The sequence below is a fragment of the Protobothrops mucrosquamatus genome, unplaced genomic scaffold (assembly GCF_001527695.2).
Source record: "Protobothrops mucrosquamatus isolate PMUCROS unplaced genomic scaffold, P.Mucros_1.0 scaffold84, whole genome shotgun sequence".
Taxonomy (NCBI): Eukaryota; Metazoa; Chordata; class Lepidosauria; order Squamata; family Viperidae; genus Protobothrops; species Protobothrops mucrosquamatus.
This window is the reverse complement of record NW_015386461.1, coordinates 973,197-992,602: the sequence shown is the minus strand read 5'-3', so window position 1 is coordinate 992,602 and position 19,406 is coordinate 973,197. Positions and strand designations below refer to the sequence as shown.

The 19,406-nt window shown below is 39.3% G+C and overlaps 1 protein-coding gene across 1 annotated transcript in view; it reads left to right on the top strand.

The window, feature by feature from the left end:
- The window catches only part of MGAT5 (alpha-1,6-mannosylglycoprotein 6-beta-N-acetylglucosaminyltransferase), a 141,522-nt gene that overhangs the window by 72,661 nt on the left and 49,455 nt on the right, over positions 1-19,406 (top strand). Inside the window, exons 2-3 of the mRNA XM_015812446.1 lie at positions 10,846-11,214; positions 18,672-18,839. Of these exons, the coding sequence (XP_015667932.1) occupies positions 10,974-11,214; positions 18,672-18,839 (409 nt within the window). The 5' untranslated portion in view covers positions 10,846-10,973. The remainder of the gene's footprint in view (positions 1-10,845; positions 11,215-18,671; positions 18,840-19,406) is intronic.

The window sequence follows — 19,406 nt, the reverse complement described above, 5'->3', positions numbered from 1 at the left end:
TTCCGGCACCTTTTTTTGAAAGGAAGAACCGGCTCCTTCTAAGCTGCCAGCACGAGTAAAGCTCTGGCTCGGTGAAAGGCAGCTGCCTGGGCAAATTGGGGGCATCGAAGGTTGACCCAAAAACACTTCCACCGCCCTGAAAGCAAACCCTCTTCTCTGCCTTAGTTCATGGGGCTCCCCCCACCACTGCCCCTGTCCTCACCCCCTTGTTGGCCACCAGGGACCAGGACCGACTCCTGGAGTAAATCTCTTTGAGGGACCAGGCGCACTACCAAAGCAGCAGCGCTGCCGCCGTCTTGATCACTCTGGCTCCGGAGGAAGCCTCTGTGTCATCAGAGGCGGAGGAGGACAAGGTGGCAGAAGACATGCCGGCTCCGAACAAGCGCCCTCTGAAAAGCCACAGCAATGGCGTCTGTCAGCTGACACTGCTCACGTGATCTGCACCTCAGAAGCTCCCTAAAGTGGTTCCTCCCCCCCCCCCCTGTAAAGGGCTTTCAACAGGAGCTGTGCATGAATTCCGGCACCTTTTTTTTTTTTTTTTTTTACAAAATAAGCACTGCTTGTAAAGAAATTACATCCAATTTTAATTTCTTCAAATAATAAAATGTCTTCTTTTCTGGGAGGTATTTGCCTCATATATATTCCAAATTAGGAATTTAATCTCAATGTTTATTGTATACATTTCAAAAAGTCTATTTGTGGCATCTAATGAAGTATCTCCCCCAGTTTCTGGAGATGCACATGAGCTAACTTGGATACCCGTGAGAATAATAAGTTATTTTCAGAAATCGTTCTTTGAATAGTTGCAATTTTCCCAGCTAGCTTCGGACAAGCGAAGTGAATAGTGGAAGCTGGATTCACGTAATGCCCACGTGATTCGCTTAACAACTGCAGTGATTCACTTAACAACCATAGCAAAAAAGATTGTAAAATCACTTAACAATCACCGTGCTTAGCAATGGAAATTCTGGTCTCAATTGTCGTTGTGAGTCAAAAACTGCAATAACGTTTCTCCAGTGAGAAAGGATCTTGCTGTGAATGATAAGGCACAAGGGTTAAATATTGGTTTATAGCAGGGAGCATAGTGTCGGGCTCACTTGCTTTCATGCCTATATTGATGACTGCTCATTTTTTGTGTTCCTCTTTAAAAAGGAACAGTATTTAATAATTGTTTTTAGCCATTTTTTTGTCTGTCCAGTAAATACTTTTCTTAACTGTTAATTTACTATAACCAATTGGTTAATGATGACAATAAACTTAAGTAGTTAAAAAGGAACAGTGGGTAATTAACGCTCAATTTACATTTTAAGAATATTGGTTTTTTTTAAATTCCCGGGAACTGCTTTCTGTGTTCTTGAACAGAGAACCATCTTAACTGTACCTGACATCTTTGCTTGTAATTATTCTGTGTAAAGCCACATGCACTGAAAGCAAGGAAGTCTCCGGAATAAGCATCTGATTATAAGAGTGGTAACAACTGCAACATTTGTTTTGAAGATAAGCTTTGACCCCTGAGATGTAATATGCTGTTACATGTAAATGTTGATCTCCTCCTTTTGAAAGCCATTTATTTCCTTTTTGAAAAAACCTTCAACACTATTATTTTGCTGTTTGATTGCAAACCACAAGACTAAAGGCATAAGAAATTTAAGGACTGAGCTGCAGGTTTCTCTGCATTTAATTGAAGGGTGTGTAGGAAATGTTGACTTTCAGAGAGAATTCTGTAATATCTATTCTTGCATGTAAAGTTTCAGCCAAGCAGTAATGAACAGCTTGCACTGAATATTGCCCTCACTCGTCTTGTCACAGTACATAGCGCTTAGAAGTGATAGATCTGTCTATCCTAACGTCTGTATTGCTGAATTGATTTACTATTTCTAGTGCCTAATTCTAGGCTCTCTGCGCATTGTGGGTTGTAGCACCAAATACATAGCAAACTTCTCATTTCTTTTTTCATTATTATGTTTTATTATTCAGAACAGAGCACAGAGAAGTTATTTTAGAACAATGACACCATAGTCAAATTTTCTGGAACCTTTAAGTCAGGGGTCCCCAACTCCGGCGGTCCGTGGACCAGCACCTGTCCACAGTTTGCCAGGAACTGGTCCGCACAAGTGAGCGAAGCCCCATCCACACACACGGGATCCAGGCAGTACTCAAAACCACATCCCTGGTCCACAGAAAAAAACCTCTCACCATGGAGCCAGTCCCTGGCACACAAAATTGCTTTAAGTGATAATTGTATTGTCCTGGAACATTTAAAAACAGTATACAGGTAGTCCTCAACTTACAACCACAATTGAGCCTAACATTTCTATGCTAGGAAAGACAGTTGTTTGGTGAATTTTGCCCCATTTTGCGGCCTCACTTGCCACAGTTGTTAAGTGAATCTGGATTCTCCATTGACTTTGCTCATTATCAGAAGGTTGCAAAATGTGATCATATAACCCCAGGATACTGCAACCATCATAAATATGAGTCAATTCCCAAGCATCTGATTTTTGATCATGTGGCCATGATCACACAGTCATAAGTGAGCAACGGTCATAAATGTGAAAAATGGTCATAAGTGCCATTTTTTAGTGCCACTGTAAGTTCGAATGGTCACTAGATGACCTGTTGTAAGGTGAGGGCTATCTGTACGGTACAAATTATTAGGTTATTTGAATAATAAGCAGTTAAATTTTGCCAAGCCATTTTCAGGATCACTTTAGTTGCCATGCAAAACCACAGGTATCTTCCAAATCCTATCAGCAATGATAGCACTTGTCTGTTCAGGTAATAATCATGTGCCCTGTCAAATTGCCCATCCTATATCAACCTTCCACCAGCAGTTATGTAACATTATAGTTAAATTATGTGAGATCAAATTTATTCTATTTGAGAATACAAAATTGGAAAAAAATCATTAGTGCTGTAAGTCTCGCTTGCTGCCCATGCAATTTAATTATATAGTACTTTGGAGACACTAGAGCACATTGTCCTTTGAGCATGAGATTACTAGTGAGTCTTATTCAGTCTTATTGTTCCTTTAATCATATCAGTTTTCCCAAGCACTCCGTTGTATAATGAAGGAAAGTATGAGACAGCATACTTTGATGGGACTGATTATGCTTCTTTCAAATAATAAATTGATGATTTCCTAATCTGTATGCTATTTGATTTCTATGTTTTTAGTACTCTGTGTTTCATTTTTGTACTTTCTAAATTCTTGCAACAGTAAACCTATTAAGGATTTTATGTGTTTGATCCTATGCTGTTCATTTCACCAGATTCACGACGCATTATAATTAAATACTGTCATATACAGTTATAAGTAGTGAATTTGGAGTTGCTGAATTGTGAAAAAGTACAGTATATGGTGCTAACTACATTACTCTTAATGGCCATTTCAAAAACAAATCTGTTGATATTTGACATCCTGACCATAATAAGTTAACAAATATACATACATACATACATACATACATACATACATACATACATACATACATACATACATACATACATACATACATATTCTCCATCATCATGCTGAGAAAAGGCGTTCAGGTAAGACAACGCCCCATCTCATAAAAACTTATTTTATTTAACTCAGCAAACTTATATCACTTCAAAGCTTTAGTTGACTAAATTACACCTTTAATTAATTATAGTTAAGAGATGCAATTATCAGTTGATGGTTGCTTTTGTCTATGTCAGATTGGTGTAGGGCTACTTGTATTATGTAGCATGCATTAAATAATTGATGAGAGATAACATACATTCTGTTGAGAAATATGGTAGGTGTATAACCTTTAGGAGCCGCTGCGAATTTTACTTTGCTAGTCGTTGCAGACTATAAGGGGTGTTGCTCATCTCTGGTTCAAGGGCCATTGAGCCAGTCCTCTCTGAAGATGTTTCCATGGTCATGTGACCAGCATGATTTCACTTCCCACCAAAATGGTACCTGTTTATCTACTTGCGTTTGCATGCTTTTGGACTGCTAGGTTGGCAGGAACTAGGACGAAGATGGAGGCTCACCCTGTTGCACAACACTCGGCTGTCAAACCCGGACTATGAAGCCCAGCGTCTTAATCACTGAGCCATCACGCTGCCCTGTGTAACCTATAATTATGTGAATAACTGTTTATTGTGTATACTATGTAGGGAGTTTCAAAAAATATAGAATTGATCTAGTATCTGCCTCAAAATCTGTTCGTTTTTAATCTGTATTTATTATTTAAGGTTCTGTTTTAGTTGGGGGAAGCTGTTCATATGCACTTGCAGTACAAGCACTTGCAGTACAAGTTAACTTGTACTGCAGTTACAAGTTAACATATGCACTTGCAGTACAAGCACTTGCAGTACAAGCACTTGCAGTACAAGTTAACAGTACAAGCCTGTTAACCCAGGTTTTTAGAAATGGAGATACCAATGTTCAACATCATTGAATATTTTTTTATTGTTGAACTTCGTAATGGCACCTATAGCAGTAATTTATCTTACTGAGAGAAGGAATTGTAGTTATTAAAACAATTAACAGATGCAGTTTTCTCTGTTCTCATCAAAGAAGCAAGTCTTCTTTCATATACTTGAAAAAGATACCAAAAGTCATTCTGATTATGCATGATATAATTGCAATAAATAAATAATAAGCAAGAGAAAATTAACAAATACACACACACACATATTTATACATACATACATACATATATACACATATATACATACATATACACACACAAACACACACACACACCATACATATATATGTGTCCTATTTAATGAAAGCAGAGTACTTGATGGAATTCTTATTCTATAATATTTATCTTCTAATAAATGCTAGTAATGTCTTGCAGTTAAATTGCAAGAAGGAAAATCTGAAGGCACTCTGAAAATCCTTTAAAATGGATTTTAATTTTAACTTAATAGTTCATATGTAGCTCAGCAGAGTACAAGAACCAGTTTGGTGTAGTGGTTTTGGCATCAGGTTAGAAACTGGAAGACAACAAATTCTGGCCCCGCTTTGGGCACGAAGCCAGCTGGATAACCTTGGGCCAGTCACTTTGTCTTAGCCCTAGGGCGGAGACAATGGCAAACCACTTCTGAAAAACTCCAGAGTATATAAGTAGAATAAAAACAACCATAATTTTATGACATGCTATAAGTTATCACAGTTTAAAACAAGGATCCTCTAGAGTAAAATGTCCACAACCTATAATAATATAAACATCCTTATATTAATAAATAAAAGATATAGTACAGCTTCACAGGGACCTAACACAAAGAAGTATTCTTAGTGCTTTTATACACTTAAAGAGATCTGATTTCAAGTATAATTATACTGGGAGATAATTCCAAAAAAGCTGAGACATGTCAGCAGTGGCTCTCAAAGATTTGTAGCATATTACATATTAAAGGGTTTTGCTATCTCAACCCAAGGAGACCTTGGTGTTCTCTGAGCTTGGTAGTTTGCTTTCAGACATTTCATTATCTGATGGGGTAACATGATGTAAACTGCAATATATATAAATATCTGATAGAAACAGAAAGTTAATGGACTATTTTCCTGTTCTGCTCCATGTGATCATAATATATATTGCTGTATAAATTTTTAACTAAACTAAAGAGGAAATCTGTGACGAAAACTATTAAAAGATATGATCACATACCTGATGTGCCTTGATAAGTTTCTTGTCAATCCCTTAAAAAGACATTCATTTCATATATATGAGTGAAACCATATCGTGGGATATGCTGTACAGTAGAAGATAAATGCCTGGCAAATTTTAATATCTAAGTCAAAGCACACCTAATGCTGAAAGCTTGTTATTATAGTTCTTGAATTAAATGTATTGCACCTTTAAACTCATTTTAAAAATATTGCTGCTCCACCAACAGCATAAAAGCAAAGCAAAATCGATGAAATACTTATTAGTTCTAGTTTTGTTGAAATGTTGAAAACATTGTGAAAAGTTGCTGCAGGACTAAAATCTGGGAGAACCTGTTAAAAGACATTGCATAAACATTTAGCGATTTAAACATTGTTGAAAGTGAGTCATATGCTGATTGAAATGCAAAATGCCTTTAGATTGTCATTCTAGCTTTGATTTTAAAGGCAAATCACTCGATTAACTTTAACTGGAGATTTGAGCCACATTAAGAATGATGAAAAATAGCTTGCAGCTCCATTTCTAGTCTAAAATCATGCTACACAGATAATTATAATATAAAATAGTTGCTGAAGAACCTAGTAAAGTCTGTTGAATAAGAAATGATGTCTAAATGCTCCCCAAATTTAAACCCCACTTTATAGATTAATTTTTAAATGTGACCATCAAAGACATTGCCATAAGCACTTTGGTGGTATTAAGACTAAATAACAAACAAGTTTGGAGCTGAGTAATAATGACAATAAGATTAAAGAAGAATGATCAGAATCATAGAATAATACAAAGGATGCAAAAACTTGCCTATGGGTGCATTAATATCTTTGTGAGAAATAATGCAGAGTTTAATTTGTGAGAAAGCTCTAAGCTGGAGCACATTCTCAGAATTTTATTTAATGATGGTTTCCTGCTGATCATTCAAATGAAACTCTCTGGTCTTTTTCTGCTAATCTGATTAGAGACTTAATTTAAGAGTCAGTTTAAAGTGGTTCCTTAGAGAATAACCGGCAATAAAAAAATTATTTCTATTCTGAGCTAACTTTCTGAATATATCATGAGCCAAAACTATTTTTACTGAGTAAAAAAAAACTCAATGCAACTTACCCAAAGACAAACTTTTTTCAATGGGAAAAGATATAAATAAAATGTACTGACCTGCCAGTTGTCCCAATTGTTTTTTTCCAGCTGCTCTACAGCAGGGGTATCAAACTCAATTTCATTGAGGGCTGCATCAGCATTGCGGTTGTCCTCGGGGGGGCGGGTAGGTGTGGCCAGGGTGGGCACGGCCTACTGGGTGGGCGTGGCTGGAGTGGCTGTGCCCTACTGGGTGGGCATGGCCAACTCTACATCGTTCGCGTCAAGAGTGCCTGTGGGGGCCTGGGCAGGAGTGGAACAGATCTGAGGGTCTCTGGCAGAAGGGGGTGGGACCAGGGCAAGCACCAAGGCATAGTCCACTGGAAGAGCCTGCCGAAACTCCTCCCCCGGAGCCCATCAAGCCAGATACGTGAAGTAGGCGAGGGCCATTTGCTGGCCACTTCCAGGCAATGGTGCATTTCTTCATTCCTCACAAAGGGTGACACCTCCCCAGTGCGCGGGGCCAACACGGCAGGGGCCGTCCCTTGCTGTTTCCAGACGGCCTTGTGGAGCTAAGACTGAATGCGTTTCAGCATAGATGGCTACCACAAAATTGTACATTGGCTCCCGGGCGGCCAGGGCTGGGGCCATTCCCTCACTGTTTCCAGGATGGCTTCGCGGGCCACATGAAACCACGTCACGGGCCACATCTGGCCCCCGGGCCTTGTGTTTGACCTCTCTGCTCTACAGTATTGGATATTCTGCAGATCACTTCTATACTTCAGGTATAGACATTTGAAATGTTTGTTCATAAAAGACTTCACCCTGGAGATGTCCAGACACGTGGTCTTCAACTTTCAGTACTCTCAGGCATGGCCATGCTAAGGAATTTTGCGAGCCGAGGCCCACAGATTTGAAGGGCTCTCAAATAAGAGAAAACTGTTTGAAAATATAGATAGCATTTTTTAATTCCTGGATAGGGACTCTTTTGACCCAGCAGATCTTGCTGAACTATAGCCTCTGCCATCTTTCACAATTGCACATGTGAGTCCCAAGAGAAATATATTTCAGCAATATCTTAAAGAAAATGGCTTTTAAAAATTTACAGCTATATTCCAGAGAAATTTCAGGGACTTTTACTAGGGAGCTACAATTTTCTTCAGCTTGTAATGGGGTCAGAGTAGCTACTGGTACAGTACTAACGGCTTTGATCCCTAACCCCATAGTATTCTCACAAGCTATTAATATAGTATTTGGGGACTACTGATTGTCATCTGCTTTGCATTGTAATTTCTTGAGTAAACTGGCCATGGGACATTAGTGCCAGTATGGTTGGATGTGTATGCCCACTCAGTTTGGGATTTGGGTCTCATGAGCAAGATGTGAGATTAGTTAATCCCCTGCTCTGAATTATAGCTTCACAAATTCTTTTCAGTATCAGTTTACTCTCTATTCTGGGCAATTGTTTCTGTTTTGTAGTTGGGGCCTATTTAAATTAAGCTTTTGCAATTCTACAGCTAAATAGTTGCAAGCTAATATGACTGTTTGACCAAAAATCCTGACTCTCCACATTGAGTTAACTTGAAGTAATATCCAAATGTTAAAATCCATATGGAAATACTACTGATTTAGGTCTGCTTGTTATGGAATACATCTTTAAGTGTTTTAACCTAGTTGAGAGGAGAGCACCTGAAAAAGGTATAGCCTCTCACTTAGCTACTTTCTCTGGGAATATTTCGTCAAATAGCAACCAAACCAGTTTATATCTAGGCTTCATTTAATATAGGGTTTGCCTAATGTGCAGTGGTCTTTTATTATCCTGGACTTAAAGGACAGGGCCATTAAAATTGTACCATGTACAGAAAGCAGGACATCTTTTACTTTAAAAGGCAGGAGGGTTGTGAACATAATAGGACAAATGTTTTGTGATGGATTCCATTTTGTAGGTATAAGAAAATACATTTAACAGAAAATTAGAGACATTTCAAAATGCATTTAAGGAATTAGTCTATATCAGTGATGGCAAACCTTTTAGAGACCAAGTGCCCAAACTGCAACCCAAAACCCATTTATTTATCGCCGGGTGGGCATGGCCCACTGGGTGGGCATAGCTGTGGTGGTCATGGTAGACTGGGTGAGTGTGGCCAAGATGGGTGTGATCACCTCGATGTTGCTCGTGGGGACGCCTGTGGGGGCTGGGCAGGGTTGGGGGAGATCCAGGGGGTCTCTGGCAGGTGGGGTGGTGGGCAGGAGGCTCGTCCTGCGGGGTGAGGCGAGGCAAGGACGGGGGTGCCATTATTACAGGGCAAGGCGAGGCTGCCTGACACCATCGGCCCCCGCACACAGAGGACAGTGAGTGCATGGGTGCTGGGATACACCCGGCCATGTGGGACCTCGGCGAGTTAGCGGTCAGCTGGTTGAAGAGGGATGGTTGCCATCTCTGGGGCATGGTACGTGTGTCCACAGAGAGGGCTCTGAGTGCCGCTTCTGGCACACGTGCCATAGGTTCGTCACCACTGGCCTATATGTTAGACTCATTACTGTGTTGATACAAGGTTGTTCAATAAACGTTCCCAATAAAAATGAGATGTTTTTTTTTTACTGGAAGTGTAAATTATGTTGAAGATAGTATATTTTATTTCATTTCATTTTTAGGATGTCCGAGTCCCAAATAACTGGATGTCTTACAACTAAAAACCAACTAATTAAAAGAAAAATACTTCAATATCAGGAGATTCAAAAGTTCAAAAAGCAAAATCTACAAAAAGCAAACCAAAATAAAACAGGCCTGGAGGAGCAACCAGGTCTTCAACAATTTCATATTAACATAAGGAGTATGGATATTCCACATAACTGAACCAGATGGGCAGAGACAGCTAGAGATAGGCTGCCCCTCAGATAACTAGGGCCTATTTCAGGGGTAGGCAACCTTGGCTCTTTTATGACTCGTGGACTTCAACTCCCAGAATTCCTGAGCCAGCCATGCTGGCTCAGGAATTCTGGGAGTTGAAGTCCACAAGTCATAAAAGAGTCAAGGTTGCCTACCCCTGGCCTATTTCATGGAAGGGTTTAAAGGACCATCATCTGAAATTGCACCCAGAAGCCAGCAGGCAGCCCGTGCCGCTTTTCTGTAATGGATCATCATGGCTGTTCTTAATTTTAGATAATTTAGATACTTTTCTGGTTAATCAAAATTCTGTTCATTCAAATGTAGTATATGTGAATACTCCAGGTCTCTTTTAGCCATACATATTGATAATATTTGTCACTCATGCAAAGAGGATTTTTTTTGGCTTGGAGAGTGCTGGAATATGGGGATCTTCTGCAATCCAGAAATTGACTTATGTTCCATCCAAAGATGCATTATGACCTGGATATCCATATGAATTCATTTAAATAAATAATACACCTGAATGACTCCTTCACAGACCATTGCAACTATTTACATTTATGAGTGTATAATTTCCCTGAAATGTAGGTAGATTATGTATTGTTGTAATTATATTTCACATTTCAGGAGTGTAATTCAATCTGTAAAGTGAAGCTTAGAAAAAGATTGCATAAATTGGGTAAAACCCTAAATTCATTCTGAACTTATTTTTAGAGAAGTGTCAGTGAGATTTTTAAATACTCTTAAAACTGAAATATAAGAAAGGATATTAAGGAAACCTTTTTTATTATAATTGTTTTTCCTTTTGAAAGGTTTGCTGAAAACGTTTTGATATGTCATTGTTCTTATCAAAACTGCAGTCTTTTACAATGAAACTGGAATGAAATTGAATGCTTTGCAGTCATATCCTTTTAAAAAAAATATGCCACTGTGTTGCTGTCATGTGAAAAAGCTCTCTGTAGAAATGAAAACTGAAAACATTGTTTAAATGATTTCAACTTCTTGAAAGGTAGATTCTACAATTAGTGACACACTTGATGTCATTCCAAATACGGTCTTCACTCTGATATTCTTACTCATGTCATAAAATAGAGAGTTGCACAATTGCCAATTCATTGAGGAAATATATTGTGTACTCAAGAGGTGGGGAGTGAGTTAAATAAATATAAAGCCAACTGAGGGGAGGGATTTTATTTCTTTAAATCACCATATGCTTCTTTATCCTTGCAGCAGCAGCAAGATGGAATTGAATGGAGAGAAAGCATGCTGACTAACAAGCCAGAATCCGTAACTTCAAAATTGTGATTTGTGTGGCCTGCAAAATCTTTCCAAGGGACTCCAGAAGTGTTTAAACAGCCATGGCACTCTTCACTCCATGGAAATTGTCCTCTCAGAAACTTGGCTTCTTTCTGGTAACTTTTGGCTTTATTTGGGGAATGATGCTCCTGCATTTTACTATTCAACAGAAGACTCAGCATGAAAGCAGTTCAGTGCTTCGTGAACAAATACTGGATCTCAGTAAAAGATACATAAAAGCATTAGCAGAAGAGAATAGAAATGTAGTGGATGGCCCTTACGTTGGGACAATGACTGCATATGGTGAGTAGGTTTGAGTAGATTCCTACATTAAAACTGCAATATTTCATGCCTTATTCAGTATCATCTGGCCAATCAACTCATCAGCCTATATATTTGAGGTTTAGAAATTCCTTCCTTCCTTCCTTCCTTCATTCCAATACAGGAATAAATGATATCTCCTTTTATAACTCCTTTCCAGATTCTTGTGCTAAATGTATAAGGATTTTGTAAACCAGCCAGACACACAAAAACTTGGTTTAGAGTACACAGGAACATCCATCTCCTTTGATTTAAGTTTATGCATGCCACAACTTTAATGAAGTATTGCAATGAACATATGTATATATTAATAATGGCTTGTATATCAATAACATGTGTAATCATAGAGCCCTACTTCCTTGGATTGTTGTTGTAGAGATAAAATGAAATGTCCATATAAAGCACATTGGGCTCTTGGTGAAAAGGCAATACATAAATCTATGAAGGAAATAAGGAAATAAATAAAACTGCAAAATAGATATTGATTTAATTATTTTCATATAAGCATTTTGTGGGTGTATATCTATAATAGTTTAATTGAAACAAAGGGAGATGTATCCAACTTTCTCTCTGCCCTAAATAGCCAGGATACATATAAGTGCTATATTAATAAGTAAACAATTCCCCAAGCAAAAGCAAAATCCAGTAGCAATACAAAATAAAAAACGGATATCAGTTTTCAGTTCACAAAACCTTTTCATCATTGTTCAAAGCAAACACCAAAAGGCTGATTCAAACGGAGTCAGTGCAACAAACAAACAACACCTTTACACACACACACACACACACACAGTCCCAAATTTTAAGAAAGTGGGATAAAATCAGCACCTGCCTCTTGAAACAGTCATATCAATTGGGTTGATTCTGGTAGAACAGTGTGGCACTAGAAGTTGACTTAGACCTGGATACCTGTTAAAAGTAAGTGCAGGATCCACAACAAAAATGTGATAAGTACCTGGCAATGTATGTCAGCTGACAAGTCGGTCACTGTATTTTAAAACAACTTGAGCTTCCTGATGGTCTTCAAAGGCTGTCCCATGGGGAACAGTAGTCCAGATGGATGATGATGAAGACATGGATTGTATTGTGGCTAAGTCCTTCTGCTGCAGATACCTCTGGAACTGGCACATGATTCAGAGTTGTGTAAAGGCCCACTTGGCTATTTATCATCTGCCCAATCAAAAGTAGCTGTAGAAGGAGATTCAAGTTGTGGGTCTGATACTTCAGGCCTTAACGAAAAGGGCTACAATGCATTAAAATAATATAAAATTTGAATATAAATTTTTTTAATATAAAATTAAAATCTTTATATAGTAAAACAATAGGTTAGAGATTTCCCAAAATTCTGTTGGTCACTTACAGTTGTTGTTATAACCAAAATAATTTTAACTAAAATTTGCAAGAAGATACATCTATCCTTTCATATTTGGTGCAGGGGCAGCTTCCAACTGAAAACTGTTGCACTTTCATTCCCACTCTTTTTATGTAAGCAGGCTTTCAGAATAAAGAAATAATGATATCCAATCTCCCAAAATTAAAAGAGATAAATCAGGATGGTATCCAATCTCCCAGACAATTTTAAAAAATAAACCAGAAGAGAACCTGGCTGGGATCTCAATGGTATTTGCTAAAGGGAAAAAATGCATTTCAACCATTGATTTCTCACACATCTCCCTCGGTCTGAAAAAGATAAGAGTAGTTGCAACCAGAGCAAAGATAGCAGATTCCTGGGAATTTTAAATGTTAAAGTTACCCCTCACAGCAAACAAGAATTCCACTCTTTCTGGATGTGGCATTGGTTTTCTTCCTTTGGATCATGGATGTTTACAGCAGCCTGAATAGCGCATTTATATCATCGTAGTTCTTGGCAGCTGTTTATATTTATAATGTATACACAAGATTTCCCTAAGTCTGAATTTAGACTTTTGAAATTAAGGAAAATTGTGTGTTGCAGTAATTACATCTCTTTGTTCAGGGATGAATTTCAGTAGGGTATGAAAAGCGGGGGGGGGGGGACAGTACAAGCTAGTAAATGCCCAAGATTTAGCCAGTAACCAACTTACTTTTAGAGAGAATTATCAGTAGGGAAGAGCAAGACAAGAGAAATTCGTCTCTTATTCCTTAAATGTTGGTTTAAGTGGTGTCCATAACAGGAAAGAAGAATCTTGCAGACTGTGGATATGATGTTTCATTTATTTGCTATTTTTATAAAGAAATTTCAAAGTTTGGGAGACTTATATTAAAAAGCTGGCAGTCAGCACTATGAGCTCAGCCTTTCCACTGTATTTTAAAAAAAGGTTAAGATTTAATTTTTGCCAGACAGCTGCTGCTTTAAAAAAAATCTTCCTTTTCCCAATCATATTGTGTAATAGCAGATACATAATGCCACTGGGAGAGCAGCTAAAAATATATCACATAAAGAGCAAGAAACATTACCTGTTTAACCTCTTCCCCAATTGCTTTGATTTCCCTCCCATTTATGAAATGTATGTATATATGAATTAAAAATGTAAAATGAATGTTAAAAACAGAAATAAAAGTAATACAACAATAGTATACATTATTTTCAGAAAACAAACATTTATACTATACTGACTTTCCCTAATTAGAGGTAGTCCTCAACTTACAACCATTCATTTAGTGGCTGTTCAAAGTTACAACACTGAAAACACTGAAAAAAAAGTGACTTATGACGGTTTGTCACACTTACAAGCATTGCAGCATCCCCATGGTCATGTGATCAAAATTTGGATATTCGGCAACTGGCTCATATTTATGATACTTGCAGCGTCTGACAAGCAAAGTCAATGGGGAAGCCAGATTCACTTAACAACCATATTACTAACTTAACAACTGCACTGATTCACTTAACAACTGTGGCAAGAAAGATCATAAAATGGGGCAAAACTTAATAACTGTCTTGCTTAGCAATGGAGATTTGAGTCTCAATTATGGTCATATGTCAAGGACCACCTATATCAGTGATGGTGAACCTTTTAGAGACCGAGTGCCCAAAAACTGGCTCTGCCCCCACTCCATCCCATGCTCCGCCCCCACCCTGCCTGCCCGCAGGGCCACTCATCGCCTCCAGGGCCCGCCGCAGACCGCCCAGGCAGCCCATGGCAGTCACGCCCTCTGCCCGCGCCCCGCAGCATCAACTGTGTGTGATGGGGCATGAGGGCAGAGTCTTGTCTACGCTGCCTGGCTGCCATGTCTTTGGCAGCGCTGTTCCTTGTGGGCCATGCTCGGGGGCGACTCCCCTCTGGGGGCTGCTGGTGGGGTCGCGGGGGAGGCAAGGCTGGGGCAACAGCACGTGTGCCTACAGAGAGGGCTCCGAGTGCCACCTCTGGCACCCATGCCATAGGTTCGCCACCACTGACCTATATACTGTAGAGCCTTTGTTAAGACAATAACAAAGTCTTTTAAGTAAGAATGAAGTTGAAAGCCCCTATTTCAACTATGGGGTTTTTCATCATAAGCACATATTTGGGCTATTCTCCTGCAGGTGATTATACTCTCTCAGATAGACTGGTCTCAGACTGTTCATAGTTTTATCAGTAAAATCCAGCATCTACAGCTTGGTTTCATACCAGTTGTAAGCTAATATAATTGATCCAAGCTAAGAGTACATCTTCTGCAAAGCACACATCAGCTAATGGTCTAACTCAGGTGTTTCCAAACCTTCACAAGGTCCTATATGGGTTTTAACTCTCAGAATTCTCCATAGTGACCATGCTGGGTGTGAACTTCAGCTTCCTGGGAATTGAAGGTCACAATCCTGCAATATTTCTAGATTGGGAATGGCCACATTTTGCTCTGCCTGATTTTTCTGAATGCTTTTCAAAGGAGTCCTATCTAGAATGGATTTCTATAAGCATCTCGTGTTTGAAGCATTCATTCATTCATGCATTCATTCACATGCTGCCCATCTCATTGTCAAGCGATTCTGGGCGGTTATATCTGCCTTTTTCAGGGTTTGCTATTTATCATCTTTATATTTTCTGTGTAGGGCTGATATTTACTTCTTTAATTAATTAATTTAATAAATCAAAGTTTCTCTTAATAGTTTAAATGCTTCTTGGCCCACTTTTCCAATGATATTAAAATAAAAAAGTAAAATGAATCATTTACGAGACATCCCAGCAGGATGGCAAGTAGAGGTAGTCCTCGACGTAACAACAGTTCATTTAGTGACCGTTCAAAGTTAGGGCACTGAAAAAAGTGACTTATGGGTTTTCACGCTTATACAACCATTGCACCCTTACAACCATGGTCATGTGATCAAAATTCAGATGTTTGGAATGTTTGCAGTATCCTGAGATCATGTGATCACCTTTTGTAACCGTCTGACAAGCAAAGTCAATGGGGAAGCCAGATTCACTTAATAACTTACAACTGAAGTGATTCACTTAACAACTGGGGCAAGGAAGGTCGTAAAATGGGGCAAAATTCACTTAACAAATGTCTCAGAAATTTTGGGCTCAATTGAGGTTGTAAGTCGAGGACCACCTGTAATGAAATGTTACCTAAGAACAAGAAGAATTGTTTTCTGTTTCTGTTCAAGATCATTTTAAATAAAGATGCAAGCTTATTTGCTCCTTCTGTATTTGGAACAAGAAGAATTGGGAGAGGGAGAGGAAATAAATATATTGATATATTATGTTGTTGTTAATTGCGAAGTTGTGTCCGACCCATCGTGACCCCATGGACAACGTTCCTCCAGGCCTTCCTGTCCTCTACCATCTTCTGGAGTCCATTTAAGCTCACGCCTACTGCTTCAGTGACTCCATCCAGCCACCTCGTTCTCTGTCGTCCCCTTCTTCTATTGCCCTCAATCTTTCCCAGCATTAGGCCCGTCTCCAGTGAGTCCTTCCTTCTCATTAGGTGGCCAAAGTATTTGAGTTTCAACTTCAGGATCTGGCCTTCTAAAGAGCAGTCGGGGTTGATCTCTTCTAGGACTGACCAGTTTGAATGTCTTGCAGTCCAAGGGACTCGCAGGAGTCTTCTCCAGCATCATAATTCAAAGGCCTCAATTATTTGTCGCTCAGCCTTTCTTATGGTCCAACTTTCACATCCATACATTGCAACTGGGAAAACCATGGCCTTGACTATACGCACTATATGATATACAGAGCCATAAATCATTCATAGTCCAAAACCAACTTGGAAAACGGTGCTTTCCTGCTCCTGAATGGGATCAGTGCTGTTTTATATAAAGTTTGTCCTGGATGTTCCTCTTGCTCTTGGTTTTCGCTTTCTAACCTTTCTGTTTATTTTGCCAGAAGGCACCTGCCTCTTTTTAAAAACTAAGTGGTCCCTTGTTTTCTCTCAACAACTGTTCTTTTTTCCCCATCCCATCTTACCATTACGAAATCTTACTTATTTGGCAAAAAGGAAAGACCGCAACATCCTTGAACAGACCTGCCCTACAGGTCAGGGCTAACCTTTCATATCTCCCTAAATATCTTTCCTTCTCTGCAGTGGAAGCCGCTCTTTAGAACAAGGGTCCAGTTGTTGCCTTGTCTCATTTTCTGACAAGATTCTGTGACTGCTGTGAATGCAATTGCTTGAAAGGTGGAAGGCCGCCATCCTTAGAAACAGGCCCGTGGCACTGCTTTTGTCAGTCATGTAACATTAGTGTTTGTTTTGTAAGGCATGATAGCTCTGACACCCTGTACGAAGACTTACATTCTGATTCTCCTGCTAAATATTGCGTATTGGCTAGAATTTGTGCTAACTTGTCCTTGAACAGAATACATTTAAAGACTATTGATGTGCCATGTTTCTCTTCACAAGGGACAATCATTTATTCTTTTTGAACCTGAAAAGAAATTTCAGAAAGATAGCAGATGCTAAAAGCCGTTCTGGAAGCAAAAGTTTTTCTGCCTTAATTCTGTTCAGCAAGGAAAACCAAATATATTATTGAAAGTGACACCCTGCCCAAATTTTAACTCCATTTGCCTTGTGGTTTCTGTAGCTATAATTTTGTTACCTATAATTGTCAGACTCTTGGTTCTGCAGATAAAGTATTCAATAACGGGGATCCTGGCAAGAACTTTTGCTTGTTAGAAAAATCTCCTTTGGGAAATTACATTTATTGTCAACACGAGTTTCTATAGAAAAAAAATCATTTCAAAAATGAAATGAAGTTATTTTTGTGAAAAGCTTAAAAAATCAGAGACGTATGAACTCTACCATTTCCATCACCCCCGTTATTGTAATGCACAGTGGCATTGAACAGGTCATTCTCACTTAACTACAAATATAATTGCTGCTAAGCGATAACTCATAAAAAGCACAATGTTATGTGACCCTGCTGCTTAGTGGTGGCAGTTCTGGCAATCTCAGGTTACCGTCATTATGCAGGGACCAGGCAGGTTGTTAAGAGACGGCCTCATGTTATTACATTTTCCAAGTTTCTGCTGACTTCCCCATTGACTTTGCTTGTGAGAAGTCGAAAGGAGAAGTCACAAAGTGAGCATGGGATGCTGTACCGGTTGGATAATCTGGGCCAATCGCTGAGCACCCAGATTGCCATCATGTGTCCACAAGGTTACTGTGACGGATGGAATGTCAAGGACCGTTTTAAATATCACTTGGAACAGTTGCTGAATGAGTGATTGTTAAATGACCACCTGTATTACCATCCACTGAATTTCTTTTGATTTAATTACTAGAGACAATTAATTGCTCACAAACTGGTAGATGACTTGAAAATAAATGAGTTAAAAACACGATTAATAAATGTTTTATGTTCAGAGATATATGAAGTAACTTGTGTACTAGGGCTATGTAAAGCCTTTGAACGAGGTTCATCATGATTATGAGAGCATAAATAAAACCCCTTTGAATTATGAAAGCAGCCGTGTCTTCTTGATTTTGAACTGACCTTCATTTTGCTTTGAAGAAAGCCAAGCAAAGCGGAAGCATATTTAGAAACAGGTGGAACCTGTGTAAAACAACTGCATGCATGGAAAATGAGGAGCCTTTTTTAATTATTAGAAAAGAAGTGCTTCATACGTACTACTTCACATTCTGAAAAAACTCTTCCAAAAACTTTGCACATCCCTATTATGCACATATCAGTAGAATGAAATAAGTCACTGCTGTCACTGCATGATGAAGGGATGAGTGTTTGAATGTATAGTAAGAAATGGTACTGTATTTGGTTCCGCTTCAAATAGCAAAGATATGGTTTTGTCACCATACATCACATATAAAAAACATGGATTGCCATAAATGATAATGCTGTCTGCATATGGTCTTTAGCCTTACATAACTTAAGTGGATAAAGTGAATTGGGGACTTCCAGGAAGTATAATAATTTGCTTCAATAATATGTAATATCATTGCTTTGAACCGAATAAAATATTGAATAGTTATTTGTTTTATGTTTTCCTTTATAAATCTAATTGGTTTTATTTGCTTTCCTGATTTAGATTTGAAGAAAACTCTTGCTGTCTTACTGGATAACATATTGCAGCGTATTGGGAAGCTTGAGTCTAAAGTTGAGAACCTCGTAATCAATGGCACAGGTGCAAATTCCACAAATAGTACCACCACTGCAATTCCTAGTTCGGGAGCAGCTGAAAAGCTGAATGTTGCAGGTAGGTTTGAAAACTCTTCATTTCTGTCCTTTAATTTAGCACAGTGATGGCGAACCTTTTAGAGACGAGTACCCCAAAACTGGCCCCATCCCACTCCACCCCCTGTGCGAACCCCGCTCTGCCCCCACCTCACCTGCCTGCAGGGCCACTCACCACCTCCAGGGCCCGCCACAGATCACCCAGCAGCGCCATGGTGGCCACGCCCTCTGCCCGCGCCCCACAGCATCAACTGTGCACGATGAGGCATGAGGGCAGAGTCTTGTCTACTCTGTCTGGCTGCCATGTCCTTGGCTGCACTGCTCCGTGTGGGCCACGCTCGGGGGCGACTCTCCTCCGGGGGGGCTGCTGGTGGGGTCGCAGGAGAGGCAAGGCTGGGGCAATGGCACGTGTGCCCACAGAGAGGGCTCTGAGTGCCGCCTCTGGCACCCGTGCCATAGGTTTGCCACCACTGATTTAGCATAATATATAGCATAATATAAAATAGTCTGAAAGTAGATTTTATTATTATTATTCTTAAAGGTTCGGGGAAAGAGGAAGGAGGGAAGAGGAGGCTAACTAAGGATGGTT